Source organism: Anabrus simplex, chromosome 6 (genome assembly GCF_040414725.1).
Source record: "Anabrus simplex isolate iqAnaSimp1 chromosome 6, ASM4041472v1, whole genome shotgun sequence".
In the NCBI taxonomy this organism is placed as follows: Eukaryota; Metazoa; Arthropoda; class Insecta; order Orthoptera; family Tettigoniidae; genus Anabrus; species Anabrus simplex.
Window position 1 is genome coordinate 115,465,040 of NC_090270.1, and position 23,023 is coordinate 115,488,062.

The following is a 23,023-nucleotide window of genomic DNA, read 5'->3' on the forward strand; positions in this document are numbered from 1 at the left end:
AATTCTCTGGGCCAAAACCCTGACATGCCCACAATTTCCATTGGACAATCACATAGATATGAAAAACCCTGACTGGTTACTAATGCTAATTGCTTTACATCCCACTAACTACTTTTACGGTTTTTGGAGATGCCGAGGTGCCGGAATTTTGTCCCGCAGGAGTTCTTATACGTGTCAGTAAATCTACCGACACGAGGCTGACATATTTGAGCACCTTCAAATATCACCGGACTGAGCCAGGATCGAACCTGCCAAGTTGGGGTCAGAAGGCCAGCGCCTCAACCGTCTGAGCCACTCAGCCCGGCAGACTGGTTACTTGAATGTACAAAATTTCCTATTGGCTACAATTTTAAGCTGGCGGGAAGAGATAGAGTGCTGATAACCTTACAAAACAAAAACAATCTACAAACAACACAGTTTAGGAAACCAATGTTTATAAAATTTATTTTGAAAATTAATTGTCCATCCTCTCATAGAGGGAGCACATGCTGATAGTAGACATATCTGTCGATGAATGTTCAAACTTCTTCTGAAATGAATTTAAAAGTTGATGTTATAGATCGCCTTCTGAAAGGCACTTAATTTAAATGCATGGAGCGGGTGTACCTCTGGTACAACCCCAATGAAGATCTTTCCTTATATTAACACCTAGGTACTTACAGTGATCCCCAATAGGAACTTTCAACCCACCAACACAGTAATTAAAACCGAGAGGACTTTTCCTATTAGTGAAACTCATAACATGACTTTAAACCCCGTTTATCATCATATCATTGCCTGCCGTCTATCTCACTACATCGTCAAGGTCTTTTTTTCTTGGAGTTGCTCACAATCTTGTAACTTCTTTCTTACTCTATACAGAATAACATCATCCACAAAAAGCCTTATCTCTGATTCCTGTTCTTTACTCATATCATTTATATGTACAAGAAAACATAAAGGTCCAGTGTACTGCCTTGAGGAATTCCCGTCTTAATAATTACAGGATCAGATAAAGTTTCACCTACTCTATTTTCTAGAAATATAGCCAGCCATTCAGTCACTCTTTTGTCTAGTCCAATAGCCCTCATTTTGGTCAGTAGTCTCCAAAGATCTGGACTCTTTAGATAGGTCAATCGTGATAAATTCCATCTGACCTCCTGTATCCAAGATATCTGCTATATCTTGCTGGAATCCTACAAGCTGAGCTTCAGTGGAATAACCTTTACTAAACCCAAACTGTCTTCTATCAAACCAGCTATTAATTTTGCAAACATGTCAAATATAATCAGAAAAAATGCTTTCTCAAAGCTCACATGCAACACATGTTAATCTTACTGGCCTGTAATTTTCAGCTTTATGTCGATCACCCTTTCCTTTATACACAGGGGCTATTATAGCAACTTTCCATTCATTTGGTATAGTTCCTTCATGCAAATATAGACAAATAGCCTAAGTACTTCAGATATGGTACTAAATCCCTATCCCTTGTCTTTAGCATATCCCCAGAAATCTTTTCAATTCCAGCTGCTTTTCTAGTTTTCTACTTTTGTATCTTATTGTAAATGTCATTGCTAACATAGGTAAATTTCAATAATTCGTTAGTATAAATCACATTATCTTTGTAACCAGCTGCCTCTGTGGATCAGTGGTAGAGTGTCGGCCTCTGGATCCCAAGATAGCGGGTACAAACCCGGCAGTGGTAGTCGGATTTTTGAAGGGCGGAAAAAAGTCCATTCAACACTCCATGTCGTACGATGTTGGCATGTAAAAGATCTCTGGTGACACATTTGGTGTTTACCTGACAAAATTCATTAAATCTCAGCCATAGACGCCCAAGAAAGTTTCGGTTTACTCAGTCTGCCATCTAGTGGGCCTGGACTAAAACAGAACGTCAAAATTGATGAGCAGACAGCCAGATGGCATCAAATTGAAATGTCTGCACATGGTAGCTGAGGCCATACGATTATTATTATTATTATTATTATTATTATTATTATTATTATTATTATTATTATTATTATTATTATTATTATTAATTATCTTTGTAACCAACAATCTTTACATACTGCTGACTGAATACTTCTGCCTTCTGAAGTTCCTCGCATACATGCTCCCCTTGTTCATTAATGATTCCTGGAATGTGTTTCTTGGAACCTATTTCTGTGTTAAAGTACCTATACATACCCTTCCATTTTTCACCAAAATATGTATAACTGCCAATTATGCTTGCCATCATGTTATCCTTAGCTGACTTCTTTGCTAGATTCAATTTCCTAGCAAGTTCCTTCAATTTCTCCTTACTTCCACAGTCATTTCTAACTATTTCTTTCCAACCTGCACCTCCTTCTTAGTCTCTTTACTTCTGTGTTATAATATAGTGGGTCTTTACCATTCCTTATCACCTTTAATGGTACATACCTGTTTTCACATTCCTCAACAACTGCTTTAAAACAATCCCACCATCTGATCACATTTTTATTTACCGTTTTCCATCGATCATAGTTCTTTTTTTAACTCTCATGCCTGTTTTATCAGCCGTATGGTACTGCCTAATAGTCCTACTTTTATGACCTTTCTATCATATTTACTTTTAACTATGGCAAGAACAGCTTCGTAATTACTAATACCATCTATTACTTCAGTTTCTCTATAGAGCTCATCTGGTTTTACCAGCACCACGTCCAGAATATTCTTCCGTCTAGTTGGTTCCATCACTTTCTGATTCAGCTGTCCTTCCCATATCAACTTATTTGCCATTTGTTGGTCATGCTTCCTGTCATTCGCATTACCTTCCCAATTGTCATTTGGTAAATTGAAATCACCCTCTACAATCACGTTCCTTTCTATACAGTTTCCCACATAGCTGATTATCTTATCATATAATTCCGAATCAGCATCTGCACCACCCTTTTCCAGTCTGTACACTGCAAAAACATCAAGTTGCCTATTATCTTTAGAAATAAGCCTTACACCTAGAATTTCATGTTTGTAACCTTTAACTTTTTCGTTGCTTACAAATTCTTCTTTCACCAGAATGAATACTCCCTCTCCTACCATTCCTATCCTATCTCTACGATAAACACTCCAGTTCTGTTCTGCATCCTTTATATCATTTCTCAGCCATGATTAAACTCCTATTAAAATATCTGGCAAGTATATATCTACTGAAAATTGCACAGCCTGCTTCCAGTCATTCGACCAGGTCAGGAATGGAATGGAATTCTCTTCCTTTCCTTACAATACTTCTACAGTTCAACACTAACATTTTTATGTCATCCCTACTTGATGTCCAGATCCCTGTACCGCCGCCGCCACCACCACCACCACCACCACCACCACCACCACCACCACCACCACCACCACCACCACCACCACTCGCTAGACCACCCCGTTTCCCTGAATGTACCCCCCTATAACCCTCCTAAAAAAATTTCCTAACTTATACATACCACTGCGGTTTAAGTGAAGGCCATCTGGGCGCAGGTCCCTATCTCCTATCAAGCGCCAATTCTCAGTTTTCTAGATATCCTCACCATCTGGTAGCCTAGGTTTCAAACTATAAGGGACAGTCAAATAAAAACGGAACACCCGCTACAATGCGACCATGGAATGGTTTTATTGGAAAGTAATTACCAAAAGTGTTTAATACATTAATCCCACTGGGAGAGGAAATGATCAATTCCAATTCTGTAGAAAGAGGTCGCTGATGGATCCACAACCGCACCCACTTTTGCACTTCCTGGTCTGAATGAAACCGACGTCCATGAATGTCTATCTTCAGGTCGCCAAAAATGTGAAAATCACAAGGTAAAAGATCTGGGCTGTACGTAACATGCTGAAGTGTTCCTCAAGCAAATCGCTGAAGCATAGCCTTCACCAGATTTGAAGTACGGAGGCTAACATTATCATGCAAGAGGATGACTCCATCCAACACCACTCAAGGGCGTTTTGACTTTATGGCACGTCGCAGTTTCTGCAAAGTCTCTTGATAGCGCTGCGCCAGACAAGTCCGTGCACCAACAAAGACATAACCCAACAACTGCATGCACCTATTAGTTGTCACTATGCAGTTCTCCTACCACAGCGATGGCAGTATCGATACGTAACAACAGTGTTGCCACCTTACAGTTATGAATTTCATTGGTTCCGTATTGAAGTGGGATTACAGTAAAATTAAATTCTTTCAAGGTCCACCTATTCAATACAATTACGTTTTATTGTGATTTAATCACATGTCAAATAGTCAAATGGTACTAGTTTCGGCATCTATGTGCCATCATCAGCCTTGACTACAAATTAAAACAAGATATATATTCCTAAAACACCTAAAACACATTTTAACTCATTATAAAATAACATACAATTAATGTGGTGATACATGAAATACAATAAAATTATGATACAATTGGTGTGATATAAAATTCTTAAAATTCCGGCTGTTCGTTACATAATTCAGTCTGTGTGCATCCGGGATAAGTGAATTTTTGCAGTTGTATGCTGTCTATGTGAATGACATTTGTTCCTTTAGATATTAGATGGTTCCAGGGAAGTTTACTTTGATCATGTAAGATCGTGATGTAATTAGAGATGAATTCCCACTTCAATTTGAACCTGAAGGAGAAATAGCCAAGTTAGACGTTAGAAGCAATGTGTGGAGGTTACTAGAAACATTAGAATCGTTGAATGATGATTGACTCACCTTGAGCAGCATGTATACGTGTTGTTACAGAGACGGAGCCGGACGAAGTGTGTGAGCAACGGTAAAGGAGGCGAGGGGAAGGAAAGAGGCGGAGCTCTTGTGGGGGAATGGAACTAAGGCGGGGCGGAAGGATGGGGTAGTGGGGGTAATTGACGGGAGTTTGTATTCCGGATTACTTGGAAAATCGAACTGTTTTTCGATAGTTTGGTATTTTTAAGCCAATCGATTAAAAGATCGAAAATAATATTGGGTTTCTCGTAAATCTCATTTAAATTGTAATTGGGGTTAAAATATTGGTCGCAGTTGATGTAACAACTTTCAATTATATTCATTATGGGTCCCTTGTTTACTGTTTGAAGAACTTCCATATCTTGTTCAATGTCGGTAAATTTGTGATTAGTGTCGTGCATATGTATACCCATGGCGGAGAACTTATTGTGTCTCATCGCGTTGACGTGTTCCGAATATCTAATCATAAAGTTGCGTCCTGTTTGACCTATGTAGGAGCTGTTGCATTCCTTGCATTTTAGTTTATATATTCCAGATTTGGAGTAGATACTGGGGGTATTGATTGATGCAGAGTTGTGTAAAATTTCGGAGGTTCTGTTGTTAGTTTTGAATAAAATTCTTACATTGTGTTTTCAGAAAAGGTTGGTGATTTTGTGGACGTCATTATTATAAGTGAAGGTGGTTGAGATAGGAGTTTTTTCTTTTTCTTTTATGAGTTTGGTTTTAGGCCGGTACCTATATTTATTTATTATTTGTTCTATAAACTGCTTGTTGTACCCACTGAACTTGGCAATTGCCCTTATGGTATTAAGTTCGTTATTAAGATCTTTCTTTGCCATGGGTATGGCGAAGGCTCGATATACCATGCTATTGTATGCTGCACGTTTGTGCATTATGGGATGTATGGAATTTTTGTGTATAGTGTTAGCAGTTTGTCATGGCAAAGAAAAATCTTAATAACGAACTTAATACCATAAGGGCAATTGCCAAGTTCAATGGGTACAACAAGCAGTTTATAGAACAAATAATAAATAAATATAGGTACCGGCCTAAAACCAAACTCATAAAAGAAAAAGAAAAAACTCCTATCTCAACCACCTTCACTTATAATAATGACGTCCACAAAATCACCAACCTTTTCCGAAAACACAATGTAAGAATTTTATTCAAAACTAACAACAGAACCTCCGAAATTTTACACAACTCTGCATCAATCAATACCCCCAGTATCTACTCCAAATCTGGAATATATAGACTAAAATGCAATGAATACAACAGCTCTTACATAGGTCAAACAGGACGCAACTTTATGATTAGATATTCGGAACACGTCAACGCGATGAGACACAATAAGTTCTCCGCCATGGGTATACATATGCACGACACTAATCACAAGTTTACCGACATTGAACAAGATATGGAAGTTCTTCAAACAGTAAACAAGGGACCCATAATGAATATAATTGAAAGTTGTTACATCAACTGCGACCAATATTTTAACCCCAATTACAATTTAAATGAGATTTACGAGAAACCGAATATTATTTTCGATCTTTTAATCAATTGGCTTAAAAATACCAAAGTATCGAAAAACAGTTCGATTTTCCAAGTAATCCGGAATACACACTCCCGTCAATTACCCCCCACTACCTCATCCTTCCGCCCCGCCTTAGTTCCATTCCCCGCACAAGAGCTCCACCTCCTTCCTTCCCCTCGCCTCCTTTACCGTTGCCCACACACTTCGTCCGGCTCCGTCTCTGTAACAACACGTTTACATGCTGCTCAAGGTGAGTCAATCATCATTCAACGATTCTAATGTTTCTAGTAACCTCCACACATTGCTTCTAACGTCTAACTTGGCTATTTCTCCTTCAGGTTCAAATTGAAGTGGGAATTCATCTCTAATTACATCACGATCTTATATGATCAAAGTAAACTTCCCTGGAACCACCTAATATCTAAAGGAACAAATGTCATTCACATAGACAGCATACAACTGCAAAAATTCACTTATCCCGGATGCACACAGACTGAATTATGTAACAAACAGCCAGAATTTTAAGAATTTTATATCACACCAATTGTATCATAATTTTATCGTATTTCATGTATCACCACATTAATTGTATGTTATTTTATAATGAGTTAAAATGTGTTTTAGGTGTTTTAGGAATATATATCTTGTTTTAATTTGTAGTCAAGGCTGATGATGGCACATAGATGCCGAAACTAGTACCATTTGACTATTTGACATGTGATTAAATCACAATAAAACGTCATTGTATTGAATAGGTGGACCTTTAAAGAATTTAATTTTAGTGTTGCCACCTTTCATGCAGAATGTGTGTTATAACGAGTGTTCAGTTTTCACTTGACTGACCCTCATACATGGAAAGAAATATTCATACTCTCGAACATCATTTATATATAAAAAACTTGATTAGGACCATGCCCCAATCTAAATATCGCTTGAAGTTATTTCTGCATCAACCGACCAAGCACTCTCTCGTGCGGTTGTATTTCATATCACTTGACTAACGACATTTGGTGGTTGCTTGGTCATTTTATGTGTATTGCTCTTTCCTGCCTTTTTATTCCTGTGGCTCATCATTTCATGTGACAACAGTGGAATTTCTCCATGATTGTCTCTTGTCTTCATATCAATAAAAGGAAGTGGCCGTGGCCTTAATTAAGGAACAGCCCTAGCATTTGCCTGGAGTGAAAATGGGAAACCACGCAAAACCACCTTCAGGGTTGCTGACAGTGGGATTCAAACCCATTTCTCCCAGATGCAAGCTCATAGCTGAACACCCCTATAACCGCATGGCCAACTGGCCCAGTATTAAAACTGTTCACTGCTGTTCTGGCATGGATCACTTTAAGCTTACTTCAAGAGCCCAACGAATCGTCGACTTAGCAAGGAAGGAAATTTACTCGCAAACATTATTACAGAATAGTTGTCCAGCACTGTCTGTCTATATCACAGCACCAAAAAGTGGGGTAACTTCCCGGGTAAATTCGGCTACTGACGCATAGCAACACTGATTTTCTCCTGCCTCCTATACTGCAAAAGATGAATCACTTGCAACAACTAAAATGCACAAGCAATAGAATGCTCTATCGCATTGTCTAATCCAAAGAACATAGGCAGGATCATTGTTGAGTCAAGCTATTTCTTTTGCAGCACCGACTATTGTCTTCTTTGGTAACAGTAGAAAGCAAACTGCTCTCCAACCTCAGAATTCAATTTCTAATAATGTTATTTGCTTTACGTCCCTCTAATTACTTTTACGGTTTTCGGAGACGCCGAGGTGCCGGAATTTTGTCTCGCAGGAGTTCTTTTACGTGCCAGTAAATCTACCAAAATGAGGCTGACGTATTTGAGCACCTTCAAATACCACCAGACTAAGCCAGGATCGAACCTGCCAAGTTGGGGTCAAGAGGCCAGTGCCTCAACCATCTCAGCCACTCAGCCTGGCATATTCAATTTCTATTCCAATGGTTTATGGGGTGAAAGGTAAGGATATCTGGTAACTGATCAACACAATTTGATGCATTTTTTCAAATAGGTTATTCAGGCAATGGTTTTGCAATAAAAGTTGTCCTCTTCCAAAGTAACTTAGGTCATGCCAAAAACATACAGGAAAAATCTAGAAGGCCACAGGCATTGTAATTACAATCCTGTTTACCTCAACAACGCTTAAGAAGAAATGCCAATATTGAGAAATATGGTATGAAAATCAGTGTGGTGAAGAGCAAAACAGTAGTGATGACAAGAGGAGAAAGAGAAAAGAAAAGGACTGTTAGAATCGGGACAAAACCTTGAGATTGCTGATTACTTCAAATAAGGGAAGTGAAATAATGCAAGATGCAAGCTTGGATAAAGGAGATCAGCAGAAGGGTACAAGCAGGAAATATGTTCTACTAGAATGTAATGAACCTGGTGTGGAAGAGGGAAGTTCCTATGAAATGTAGAGAGATAATGTACAAGATGTACTATACTATACTCCTATATTAATGTATGGACCAGAGACTTGGACTATGACAGCAAGAAATGAGAGTAAAATTCAGGCCAGTGAGATGAAGTTCCTGAGGAGTATGGTAAGGAAGACAAGGAGAGACAGAGCAATATTGTTGAGATCAGAAAAAAGATAAGGGTAGAAAAGCTGAGTGACAGGATGGAGAATTTGGGCATATTATGAGGATGGAGGAGGGAGGGATACCAAAACAGGTGTTGGAGGCTAGGACAGAGGAAAGAGGGCAAGAGGGTGGCCTTAAGCAAGATGGATGGCCTCTGTCAAGAACAGTATAACAAAAAAGAGACTGGACTGGAATACAATTACTGAAGAGGAGTTGTGAAAGCAGGGGCAACTGTGGAGAAGTGCCATCAACACCTCGACCTGGCAGAAGCTGGACAAGGGGAAATGAAAATGATGATTCACAGTGGCCGAAGTAACTTTACGTCAGAGTCTTCATGTAGTGTCTGAAGTTACGCCAAACATTAGTTAACTCCAGCCACTTTTTTGATAATTGTAATTAATTACTGAATAGCAATTACAATTATGTAACATACATAAAAATGAACAAACACAGCAAACTTACTTTTCCCCCCACCCCAGAAAATTAGAGGGAATATTTCATATTTACATTTTAAAATAGGCCGAGTGGCCAAAAGTCATGGGAAGATACAGAATGCGATGTTAATACGACTTGCTCCTCCGTGAGCCCTCAAAACAGCAGAGATACAGTGAGGCACCGACTCTACAAACTGATGGAATAATTCGGGAGGGATCTGGACCCACGCATCTTGCACTGCTACCCACAATGGGTCTTGTGTAGTTGGTGCGGGCGGGGTTCATGGAGCGTACACCAGCATCGACAGGATCCCATAAATGCTCAACTACCGAGCTCGATAGCTGCAGTCGCTTAAGTGCGGCCAGTATCCAGTATTCGGGAGATAGTGGGTTCGAACCCCACTGTCAGCAGCCCTGAAGATGGTTTTCCATGGTTTCCCCACTTTCACACCAGGCAAATGGTGGGGCTGTACCTTAATTAAGGCCACGGCCGCTTCCTTTCCACTCCTAGCCTTTCCTGTCCCATCGTCGCCATAAGACATATCTCTGTCGGTGCGACGTAAAGCCAATAGCAAAAAAAGGGGCACTAGCAAAAAAAATGCTTGACTGGATTTAGATTCGGAGATCTGGAGGGCCAATGCATGGTCGTAACTTCACTGGAGTGCTCCTCCCACCACGTGCGTGCCACCACAGAGCGGTGACATGGCGCATTGTCCTGTTGAAACATCGGCATCTCCATTAGGGTACTCAAAGGCCAGAAAGAAATGCAGATGGTCTGAAAGATGTCTGCATAATGTGCACCTGTCAGCGCTCTCTGCAGCCGGACAATGGGGCTCAATTGCGACCATGAGAACATCACCCAGATCAGAACTGAGCCACCTCCTGCCTTGACACAAACCTTGTTAACATGCAGGATCGATAGCTTCATAGGGTATATGCCACACTCTCACGCGCCCATTCGCTCGATACAACTGGTACCAGGATTCTTCGGACCATACCACACGCCGCCACTGTTCCATGGTCCACTGCCGATGTTCACGGGCCCATGCATGTTGTTGAGCTCTGTGTCGAGGTGTCAGCAAAGGGACACGAGTTGGTCATCGGTTGGCCGTCGGCTGGTGAAGCCTATGCAGTGCAGTTGCCTCCTTACAGTCCTGGTAGAAATGGGTTCCTTGCTCTCAATTTTCAACTGGGCGGTGATCTGACTCACAGTAGCTTGAAATAATAACATTAAGTTATTTATTAGACCACCTAATCAATACAAAATCGTCTTGGATGATTTACATAAATTTGTTAGCTAATGTAAATCATCCAAGACGATTTTGTATTGATTAGGTGGTCTAATAAATAACTTAATGTTATTATTTCAATCTAATATCATCAATACGGACCAAAAATGATATTTATTACATGTAATAATAATCACAGTAGCTTGTCGAGCGCCCAGTATGATTCTGCAGAGGCGACATAATGCCCGTTCATTAAACACCTCTGGTCTTCCCGTGAGTCGGTTTACGCGGGCGGTAACATTCTCTCAGCGATATTGAAGATCCACCCTCGACACTGTTACCTTGGAAATCCGAATTTGCATGTAATCTCTGCAATGCTATAAGCCATGCGAGGATGATCATCCTATATTCAAAGTTGATTAACTCGCGACGTGTTGCCATCTTCACGATACTGCTGTCTCTAACAGACTACTCAGCTATGCTACAGCCAGCCGCAACGTTCAGGGGTCATACATGGCACATTTTCTAAGGGAACACCCCTTCCCGTGGTTTTTCGCCATTTAACGTATGCAACAAGTGGACAAAGTTATACCATATAACAACACCACAAGCATACATGACATATGCATGTTACAGTTGATGATTTGCGTATGGTTTGGTTTTCAAACACTTTCACCATTCTATGTTCCTATCTCATAACGGAAAAAGATGAGCTGGATTTACGTCCACAGACACTAGCTATTATAACACCCGTTGATGTATTCCCTGATGTCATTTTTTTCAAGCTGTCTGACAGAACTGAGTCTAACGAAATGTCATGCTACCTGAAGTACTGTTCTGAGGTGTAGTAGAGCCATGAATGATAATCTTCAGCATTATTATTCAACTCGAAAACTGAGACGCTGCACTGATTCAAACTTTGTTAAGGGTGGAATGGATGCAGCAACATTGATTAACGTAAGTATGATTTAATTGCTAGGGGAAAAAAAAAGAAAATCACTATCATCTCACAGCATTGTCAGACAGAGAGAGTATTGCTGGTTAAGGTTTTTCTAGGAAGGAATCCATCATTACTGTTATACAGGTAAATGCACAGTCTGAAGATCAGCAGCCATTAGTTCCTATATCATTGGATGAAAATCACTTCTCTCATTCCCATACAAATGTTAGTCCCGATGATAGCATGAACTGAACATGTTGAAGCCAAAAGAAGATGACACCCTGGAAGTTCTTTGCTTTGATGTAGAGAAAACCTTCCCATTGCCCAGAATTCTTATAAATAAAGTATTTTATAAAAGGCTGTTATTGCTATATAACTTAAGAATACACAGTAGTAGGATGAAAGAGGACATTGCTATGTCTGGTTAGAGGGTGAAGCAGGCCAAGGGTCACAGGAGGTATTCTCATGCCTGGTGAAATATTTAATAGAACAGCTATCAGTTGCTGAAGTAATCTTGTAATCAGATTGCTATGGAGGACAGAACCGAAATATAAAAATGGTTTTTATGTTAAATCTTTTAGAACAGAATCCCACAGTGAAAAAAATCAGTCAGCATTTCTTTGTTCCAGCACACAGCTTTCTGCCCAATAATGGTGATTTCTGGGATATAAGATGCACCAAAACTTAAGCATTAATTGTAAACAGCATAGGAATGTGATCAATGTGATGAAATTCTGCAGGAAGAGGAATCCCCTAGCTGTTCACAGAATGAAGTCAAAGGAGTTTAAAAGCACAGATTCACTTGAGAAACAAATTGTGAATCAGAAGACAAATTCTCGGAAAGAGAAGATAAACCAACTCGAAGTAAAAGAGATACAGCTACATAAAGCATCTTCTTCATGCAGGAATATAAAGGCCAGCCAGTTGAAATATGTATAAAGAAGAAAATAGCCGTTGGCCGTCCTTTACAAAAAGAAGACCCAATATTTATTTTAGCAATGTGTTAACACCTCTGCGGCCGAATGGGAAAACAATTTCAGAAGTGAAGCTCAGCAACATATGCTCCAAACACTTAAATAAGAACATATCAAAACAAATATAGGAATTCATTGATGAAAAGTTTGCAGAATTACCACAAGATGGCCAAATATATATTATAAAATTCAAAAGCACAATATAAAGGAGAACTTCACAATTGAAGGTTTCAGGAAGCTGAAGGGCTTCTCACCGAGAAGAATTGCAGAGGGTAGATGTAAAGCTGTTGCATCAAATATGACATCTTTTTGTCAAATAAATGTTGACTTCTTCATATGTTCTATGATTTTTGTTCAGTCAGTAGATGATCTGTATGAAAACATCAGTGAAGTAGTGGACTTGGATCGCCCAAAGTCATACAGTTCCAAACTTGATTCCAGGTAGAAGTTAGAAGTGTGATCAAGAAACTTTAAGCTTCAAATAGCCAAGAAATCTATGGCTTATCAAATAACTTTCTGAAATCAATAATACATGATGTTCCTAAACCTCTTGCTATCTGTATTAACCCATTAGCGCCAGAATTAATTTATTTCCGAGATTTATTTATTGTGTATTACCACATGTTAGAGACCAAAATAATCTAATGAAACAAGTTTCAGATTTTGGGACCGATAGGTCATAAGATATTTGATGTCGCCGTATGGCGACGCTAGGCTCTTGCACTACCTATTTTTTAACAAGTTTTTGAAGAATAATTTAGGTTAAAAAGTGGGTTTTTGTTTGTCGTATAGCAAGAATTTAAAAAATCTTGGCATTATTTATTGTAAGAATATGGAATATAAGTTTTTATTCACATCACAGCTAAAAAAATAGAATGATTTAACAAAGGAGAAAATATTTGTTTGCAGTACAGAGAGACATATGTAGGCTATAGTATGTTGCCTGTCAAAACAAAACACTCACTGGAACTATAGAATAAAATCAAAAGTAAGAAAGCAATGAACCAAAGAACTTCAGTTGCAGTTACACACTACAGAGTAACTATAGTAGTCAATAATTTCAGAGGCAGATAAAAGCCCACCTTCAATACTTGCACATTAGGTACAGAGATAGAGAATGACAGTCTTTTACTGTCTTCATATCATCCTGCGTATCCCAATAAAAATGCTTGGAGGGCAACTTTTTGTATCCAGAAATGAAAAGTATAATGATGAAGTAACGACATTCATCAGAAGTTATTTCTGGGTCCGTACAATTTAAAAACATTGGATACTTTTTAGTCTCTTGAACTAAATGTTCGATCAGCTGGTTATCTGCAAACAATTCAAAAATGTCAACAACTGTCATGGATTTGCACTAGTTATAATTAGGCTCGAGATATCTCAACAGTCGCCTTATAATTGAAATCAGCCCCTTTAGTCTATCTTGGTTTGTAATTTAATTTGTTCTTTTCCCTATTAATCACGGTATCTGCTCTTTCGCAGCATTGGGTATTGAAACAGATCTTGCATCAGTAGACAGAAAAGGCACTTTGTCCTCTGGTAACACACCTTCACCATTCTTTCATTATTTAAAAGCTTAATTTCAGCACTGGCATGTAACTGTCGAGAGCTGAGATTATCAATAAGCCCACCATCGTCTTTATCACCAGGAGTCCTCATCTGTAAGTGCACTTACATCAGGTAGTTCCACAAAAATATCACCATCGAGATCTTCAGGCAGTAGCATATACAGTGCTTCTAAAAGGGAAAATCCCTTCCTGCAATGAAGATGTATGAATTAGGATAAAGTAACATGATCTGACAGCTGCAGCAATTTTACTGAGTATAAATGAACACATTTTCTTTGCTTTAGAAAGTAAGAGGCTTACTCGGATGACATTATATGATCTTATTAAGGCTTTTGATTGCAAAATTACATTATTATGCAATTAAAGATAAGCAGCTTGATATCCTGCGATCATACCTAGGCCGTCGTAACAAACAATAGAAGTTGTGACGTGAGCTCATCTAAACTTCACATTAAATCATGGTGTCCCACAGGGCTCGGTGTTAGGACCATTTTTTACTCCTGGTGTTAATAAATGATCCTGTTCACAATGTGAACTCTACAGCCAATTAAGTTTTATTTGTGGCAACACAACTTTCATAACAAACGCTAATAATGTAGATGAAGATATGTTGATGATGATGATGATTGTTTTTTAAAGGGGCCTAGATGAAGATACGGCTAACAAAGGATACCCTGTATTCAGCAACTTTTTCCGTGGTTTCCCCATTTTAACACCAGGCAAATGCTGGGGCTGTACCTTAATTAAGGCCACGGCCGCTTCCTTCCCACTCCTAGCCCTTTCCTGTCCCATCGTTGCCGTAAGACCTATCTGTGTCGGTGCAACGTAAAGCCAATTGTAAAAAAAAAAAAAAAAAATTAAAAAAAAAAGATATCAGCCACTGAATGGTTTACAACAAACAAGTTCTTAATAAATTCCAACAAAATTCAAACACCTAATATTTATCTTAACCCTCAGCATCTATGGGCGCTGTTTGACACTGTTGGGTATTGCTTCATTATTTTTCCTAAACTGTTATGAGAAACAAATTTAAAAATTGCTTTGGTGATTACAATTCACTTTTGAGATTCCTGCCTAAATGTTTGTGTCACTGTTTTCCTGCCAATACCACAGAATCCTGATTGATGAGGCAATGAACTGAACAGTGTTCTTTTCTTCATAGCTATGACTCATGGACTGAAGTACAATATTATAAGTACTTATTTTCTTTATTTACACATGTTAGGAAATATTCAGTTTTGACTCTGCATGATGTGCTCATGGGATGACAATCAGGTGGTTTCCCCTTGCCTTCCCAATTCTATGCCATTGGCCATCCAGTGGCTCTTCTGCCTTTAGGGGCAGCTTCCCACCCCAAGACAAGAATTGCTGATTATGAGGTTGTCAGCCGCTTCGAGTATCTGGGATCTATTATCACAAATACTGGAGACTGTGAACCTGAGATCCGTAAGCGCATTGCGATTGCGAGAAATTCAACAGCAAAATTTACTCGCATCTGGAAAGACACCTCCATCACTTCCAAGACAAAGCTCACCCTCATTCGAACTCTGATCTTTCCTTGAATGATAAGAATTTCATTTGGTCCATATTGAACTGAGATTACAACTAAATTAAAAATATATTGTGGTTCCACCTATTCAATACAAGAAAACTTATTAATTATTGACTTATAATGTAACCTTGCATTAATAAGTTCTCTTGTACTGAATAGGTAGAACCACAATATATTTTAAATTTAATTCTGATCTTTCCTATTGCGACCTATGCAGCAGAAACTTGGACGATAAAGATGGCAGATCGCCGCAGGATTGATGCTCTAGAAATGTGGTGCTATAGGAGATTGCTGCAAATACCATGGACAGCACACCGTACTAATGAATCGATCCTGCAACAGTTCGGATCAGAATAAGACTGTCGACCCATATCAACCAAAAACAACTCAGATATTTTGGTCATATTGCCAGAAAACAGGAGGCAATGGAAATACTTATCACAGAGAGAAAAGTCGACAGCCAAAGACCTAGAGGATATGCACTGTTACGATGGATCAAGAGCTTGACCAGGATGAGCTTATAGCAAGCAAGTCATCATGCCCAAAGCAGAGACTCCTGGAGGCAGATCACCAAAGGATTGTATTAAATAACACTTGAATGTTTTATAATTCATCCACCTATTCAATACAATACAATTTTAAAAATTAGGACATAGTCCTTAACAAAATTGTTAACATGAAATTAATATATTATATGGTATATGTTTCGCCCATCAATAGTAGGCATCATCAGCCACATTTTTCACCTTAGGATAGATCAGGTACCTGATTGGAAAAAATTGAAGAATGCTGTTAAAAACTATGTCGTTTAAAATGTATTGGAGATTGTTAAACACTATTACAATATAAAATGTCGTATACTGTTATTTGACAATATTTGTGATAATATTGGAGTCTAAAAACATGATAATTATATGACGATTATGACATATTAAAAGATATTACAATAGAGATAAAACTCAGAAAACACATTCCATTTAGTTGTCAGATGGCGTATTGTTTAAAAACAAATTATGGAAAGTTGAGCAATGGTAATGGTCGTTGGTTCTTGAAGTTATAAAATATTGATTTTCATTTATTTGCTCATAAATACTGGAGAATTTTCATATGGTCTGGTTCCTTTTGAGATAATAGTAGTTGGAAATGTTGGTGCCGTAGGCTATATTGAAGTTTTTGTAGGCGTCATTAGACCAACTTCTTTGATGTGGTAAGAGTTTGTAATGGGTATGGCTCTTTGCTGTTGGGCGTGTTGAGGTGAGCGTATTAGTTGGAAAGGAATGTTGTAGGATATTGCCCATTTGTTATACCTGTTCTGTATTAGCTTGTAGGTCAGATCTAATTTTCTGGCTCTTGCCTTGTTTGCCACTTTATCCACTTTTACTATATTAAAAAAAAAAAAAACAAAGGAAAGAAAATACAAGCAAAAATTATTTTCAAATAGTAGGCCTAAACAGAAAGCAATCTGATAATTATTAAGCTAGCATCAGACATAATACGCTACGAAGGTTCACCTTTACGGATTGTCAATACATTCAAGTATCTCGGAATGACTTTTCAGACACTTCTGGAACCACATTTACAGCTCATATGAAGGAAAGGACTCTGGCTGCAATCATAGCAATAAATGACATAGATCACCTTAGTCAACTGTCAATCAGAACGGCCTTGAAACTCTTCCGCCTCAAAGTTACTCCAACTGTCACTTACGGCATTGAAACAATTTGGACCTTCCTGAAAAAGAAAGATCTAAAAGAGATAGAAAGGGTGAAAGCAATTTTCCTTAAAAGAGCCCTATGTGGATCTAAATACACACCCTCTAGACTTGTGTATGAACTGACCCGAGAACCTTTCTTCATTGAGGATTTGCGACATACAATGACTCTACAATCAACAAAGGCATATCAGAAGCTCTTACATGAATTAAAATTAAAGTTTTTTTTTTTTGCAAGTTGCTTTACGTCGCACCGACACAGATAGGTCTTATGGCGACGATGGGATAGGAAGGGGCTAGGAGTGGGAAGGAAGCGGCCATGGCCTTAATTGAGGCACAGCCCCAGCATTTGCCTGGTGTGAAAATGGGAAACCATGGAAAACCATCTTCAGGGCTGCCGACAGTGGGGTTTGAACCTACTATCTCCCGAATACTGGATACTGACCGCACTTAAGCAACTGCAGCTATCGAGCTAGGTTTAAAATTAAAGAAGACAAAAATTTGGAGTGATTTCTATATAACGGATGCAATGACAACAGTCAATTGGTGTCAGAGTTGCTTCGACCTCAGACATACAGTGACCCGTGCAGCTGTCCATGGCTTCCATCACAAGGCATGTGTTTACCTAGATTTCATGATCCGAACCATGACTGTGTATGTCGATGGTGTGAGAAGTTCTGTGGTCGTTACCACGCACTGGAGTGCCCGAAGAGACCATGTTCTCTGACAAAACTTTGTAGTGATTAAGTTTATACCCCTGCACATTGTGCGCTTTTCTGTGTAAATAATAATTATTAAGCTATAATGCTAGACAGAAGATGGACGCAACCTCTGTGTGAAATGAGGCAAGTCGTGACCAGGCTTGCAGTTCATGGTTTCCACCACGAGATTTGCTCCCGAAAAGTGTTTCATGATCCAGATGAAAATTGCGTGTGTGAACTATGTAACAATACATGCGGAACTTACCACATAACCACGTGCTCAAACTGAACCAGGTCAATAGTGGAATATAGCAAGGAGTGACACAATTGCCCAGAACTAGGAAATATGCTGTATTACTATGTAGGTCGAATTCTAAAAAGAATATGACATTTATGTATCACTATGGCCATTCGGCCGCAATAAACTCTTTATTATTTATAACAACACTCTGACATAAAACATCCAGTAGAACTTTATTTTTATCATCAGCATACTTTCTTTTATACAAGTAGTCTAATCTCAGCTCTATCCAAGAGTTCATATTATCCAATTCTGGTGAGAAACAGTAAATCCTCTTTAAATCAAAAAGTTTAAAATCTCTTCTAATGAGATCGTTGTGATTCCAGTGCCATTACTCTTCCGCAAATGAATATGGTACCAGTATACCACAATGATGTTGCATTCTGGAGTGACTTAGAAGCAGAATTGGGAGAGAGAATGCAAAGCTGGAATGAGGAGTTTAAGAAATATGGTTTAAACATCAATAAAACCAAGTCGGTGGTAATAAAAGTGTATGGGGAAGGAGCAGAATCAATAGTCATGTTAAATGAAGCCCAACTGGACAGTGTTCTAGTTTTCAAATACTTGGGTAGCGTTCTATCAAATGACAACCTAGCAAAACATGAGGTGAACAACTGAATCAGTAAGGCAACACAATTTTACCACCAGGTAAGACACCTGCTGTGGGATGAGCAAATACCTATGAAAACAAAAATGACATTATACAAGTCCTATTATACACCAATTCTTACAAACAGTCTCGAAACCACAATACTGACCAACAGAGATAATTCCAAACTCCAGGCAGCTGCAATGGAATTCCTATGCACTATGATCCAGAAAACCAGGAAAGACAAGATTAGGAATGAGAAAATTAGAGAAGAAGTAGGAATAGATGATTCTCTTCTCAATAAGATTCAGATATCAAGACTGAAGTGGTTTGGTCACATGAAGAGGATGCCAGTTAACAGAACTGCAAGAATTTGACAGAAAAGTAGAAGGAAGATGACCTATGGGAAGGCCATGAAGGAAATGGATAGATTTAGTTAAGAATGATGTACTGCTGAAAGGTAATGATTGGTACAAGTTGGTGGAGGAGGAATGGTACAAGGACAGGATGAGATGGAGAAGGCTCATATACCACACCCGGGAAACTGGAGATGGTTTAGGATGATGATGATGATGATGATGATGATATACCACAATTAGGTTGTGTGGCACCGTCTTGCTACTTACCCGACTGCTGCTTTTAGCACTAATGCTTCTACTTCGTATACTGTTTTGATCGCAGTTAACTCCATACCGTTGCTGAAGTAGAAGGCCGCGTAGTTTGAGGTATTGTTTTCTAAATGTCGGATCCTGAAACACAAAGGGGGAATTTCAAGTTATTCTTTTACAGACGAAGGAAGGCAGAATACATACATCCGAAACTCTATTTGTTTACAGACTAGTATAAATAACTGTAGTTTCTTTACCTCCGTTCGGCTATATTCTCTTAAAAGTTGACTCCTTCTCCTTATATATAACGTTCCTCAAAAGAAAGAAATACGTTATTAGCTATTCTATTCTTAAATATTTTTGCTGCACTGCAATTTATGAGTAGACACATAACCCTCAATTCCTATCAAAGCATGATAAAAACACACTCAACCCGGGACGGTACGTAAAATAAGACGTAATAAAATTTTTTCTATTTAGAGCTTTATACGTACTAAAATTAGGGTGATTAGGAGCACGATGTGCATTGTATCTTGCATCAAGTGCAAACACCTGCTGTTGCCAAACAGTAGCCATGTTTACAGCAGTGACGTATTTAAAGGGTCTTGAACTGGGGTGATCAGGTGCAACAATGAGAGAGAAAAAAATCTCTCGTGATACAGATGGCAGTGCTGATGAATACTTCACTTCAGATTGATATAGGGAAATTTGTTTCTAGCAGTCTGGATATCAAAACTAAATAAGTCATTGATAATTATGAAAGTTATTTACGATTTTACATGTCCTAAATGTTATTAAATATTGTTTTATATACATGATGTATTTCAAAAGATAAAATCATATACAACTTTTTGTTTGGTGGAAAGTGTCACAGTCTTCTTCACGTTACTTGATGGCCTTGGATTTGACTACAGTAGCATGCCACCATATTTAACTCCCCGCCCATTGACGCTTATTTCCTTCTAGGAGTTAGGTGGACGTGTCGATTGTTGTGAAAATGCAAGCGATTAAGTGTGTGGTGGTTGGTGATGGGTAAGTGTAATTGCTCCATCGTCATTAATACTGAAAGTCATTGTGGTATTGCCATCAGTTTGTTAGTTTGTGATCGTTGTGTCTACAAGTAATCGTCCTGGAGTATAGCATCCACTGTGTTTGTGCAATTGATCTGTTAAATTGTGTATTCAAATGGTAGGTATGGTTTAACACATGCGATAACAGGATTAAAATTAATTTATTTTTGTTCTGTGTGGTGGTTCAGTCCCGAATATGTGATCATTTCGACCCGTGTTTTAAAACGACAGATCATCCTGTCATGACGGAGGTTACGTACCGTATGAAAGGAAAACGGGATTGGAATTCATTTGTGTATTCCATTAATTATCCTTTGGGGACTGTGTGAGGGCACACTTCGTTAGTATTGTCTAGTATCTCCATAGGTTTTACTGTTCTTTTATGGTATCAGTCCTCTGATGTGGAATGCTAGTGGTTCTCGATGAATTTTGTGAAGTTTATCACAGGAACGCATACCATTGCTACTATTATGCACATTATTAGGTAGGCCCCAAATCTTGAAACAATATTCATCTTCTCTAGACACTTCTGTTTTTGAAGACTTTTCTTAATCGTGTGTGCAGTCAGTTTATAAATATGGTACATTTTTGAACACACTACTAGGCCTTTGTTAGTTATTTGCTTACTCACAGTAATTAAATTGGATTTACTTTCAACTGGATGTGTATGTTCTGTAAGTCTTGAGTACAAGCATGGTCATACACACAATTGAAGGATAACCCACTAGCCTACTAATGAAGGAAGATAATGAGCAAAGGCTCAATGCGAGTAGGTTTGTGTCCATATCTTGATCGTTTGAGCACAGTTGTATATTTGTGTCCTCTCATATGACTGTATTATCCATTGCGAGAGCTGCACGTTCTTCCACAGTGCCAGCCGATATTTCTAGACAGGAAATGCAGGGTTGGTAACTTGTAGTAGATTACCGTATTATTTATTTTCTGTGTAAGAGTATAGTAGATGTAAGGTGTTGATGTAATGACATTGATGTCTTCTTGCTAGCATATCCAACACATGTAAAGTGGAATTAAGTCCAGTCTAGGGTTTGGATCATCACTTCTTCACCACTGAAGTTACACAGCAGGCAGCATATAATCTGCCATTGTCACTCTTAAATAGTCCGGCTTTACAACTGAATGGTTAGCATGCTGGCCTTTAGTCCCGGGTTCAATTCGGATATGGGATTTGAACTTTCATTGGTTCATTCCGATGGCTCGGGAGCTAGGTGTGTGTGTGCTGTCTTCTTCATTTGAATTCACCGTAGGTAGGTCCCCATCCTAAAAAAATGTTCAGGTCACCGAGACTGCATCAACTCGAAAGACATACACTAGGCCTCTTTGGAAACCATACACCATTATTAGGCTATTATTATTGTTATACTCGTGAATAGAAAGTTTTTTCACATAACACAGTGTGGTTTACATGAATTCTCTCATTGAACTATAGACAGATTTTTTTAAAGAAAGTTTCTCGAAGTCACACCATCCACCCTTGCGTGATGCTGCTGACATGACCCGTAACAACTTCAACGCTGTAAATGTTTGGAAAGACCGTTGGGAATCTTCAACAGACTTATCCCTTCACAACGTATTTTCCATTGTGCAAATTATTAGTGGATTCCATCTACCACACAGGCAGTGGGTCACTCTTAACAGAGTTCGGACATGCCATGGAAGATGCACTCTACTAGTGGAACTGCATAACGTCACCGGAATGTGAACTGTGATGCTTCATGGCAAACAATCACTTACATCGTTGGCAACTGTAAGCTAGGCTACGTGCTTACTTGGGTAGCATGGCTGACGTCTGTATAGCGTACCATCAGAGGTAGTGTTTGAGTGGTTGGAAGGGCTGGACATCCTTATACGAAATAGTTTTCTTGTTATTGTAATATATTCAGTTGTATATGTATGTAGATTTTTTTGCTGTGCGCTAAATAAATATAAGAAAGAACATGATATAATTACATAAAACAGCAGAACTGCATTACCAAATCGAATCAGCTGATTTGAAAGTATTGTTTCCATACACTGATCTACAACACAGAACCTGTTTTAACATCCATGTTTCAGTTAATAAATACTTTTCATTCAAAGTTAAATTACACTTTCCGATGCAGAAAGCGAGCTTCAATAACTTTGTGGCCCATCCGTAAATTTGTGTCAGTTTTGAAGATGGCTAAGAAATATACTTCACTGATACTGAACAAGAAAGTGAAAGTTATTGAAGCGAATGGAAAGGAAAAGTCTGTGTGTGAAATTGTCGCGTTTCATATGTGAAAAAACTCAAGATTGAGACTATAATATAAGGACGACATTACTAACCAGTGGATGGAGGAAAATGGACACATGAAGAGGAAATCTAGGGTAACAGGCAATGAAGAAATCAACGATTTAGTTTGGGAAAGGTTCGTCAATGCCCGTTCGAGAAATCTTCCGGTTAGTAGACCTATGCTACAGAATGAGGCTCTTGTCATTACTAAATCACTTGGCAACACCGCCTTTAAAGCATC

General features: G+C 38.7%; 2 protein-coding genes across 2 annotated transcripts in view; one reads left to right on the top strand and one right to left on the bottom strand.

The window, feature by feature from the left end:
• The window catches only part of LOC136875888 (WD repeat-containing protein 13), a 94,343-nt gene extending 74,123 nt beyond the window's left edge, over positions 1–20,220 (bottom strand). Inside the window, exons 1-3 of the mRNA XM_068228331.1 lie at positions 19,935–20,220; positions 19,698–19,753; positions 19,459–19,581 (exon numbers count right to left, since the gene is read on the bottom strand). Of these exons, the coding sequence (XP_068084432.1) occupies positions 19,459–19,581; positions 19,698–19,753; positions 19,935–20,016 (261 nt within the window). The 5' untranslated portion in view covers positions 20,017–20,220. The remainder of the gene's footprint in view (positions 1–19,458; positions 19,582–19,697; positions 19,754–19,934) is intronic.
• A 117-nt stretch (positions 20,221–20,337) lies between these two features.
• Rac1 (ras-related protein Rac1) overlaps positions 20,338–23,023 on the top strand; it is a 136,775-nt gene continuing 134,089 nt past the window's right edge. The window contains exon 1 of the mRNA XM_067149884.2: positions 20,338–20,472. Coding sequence (XP_067005985.1) covers positions 20,438–20,472 — 35 coding nt within the window. The 5' untranslated portion in view covers positions 20,338–20,437. The remainder of the gene's footprint in view (positions 20,473–23,023) is intronic.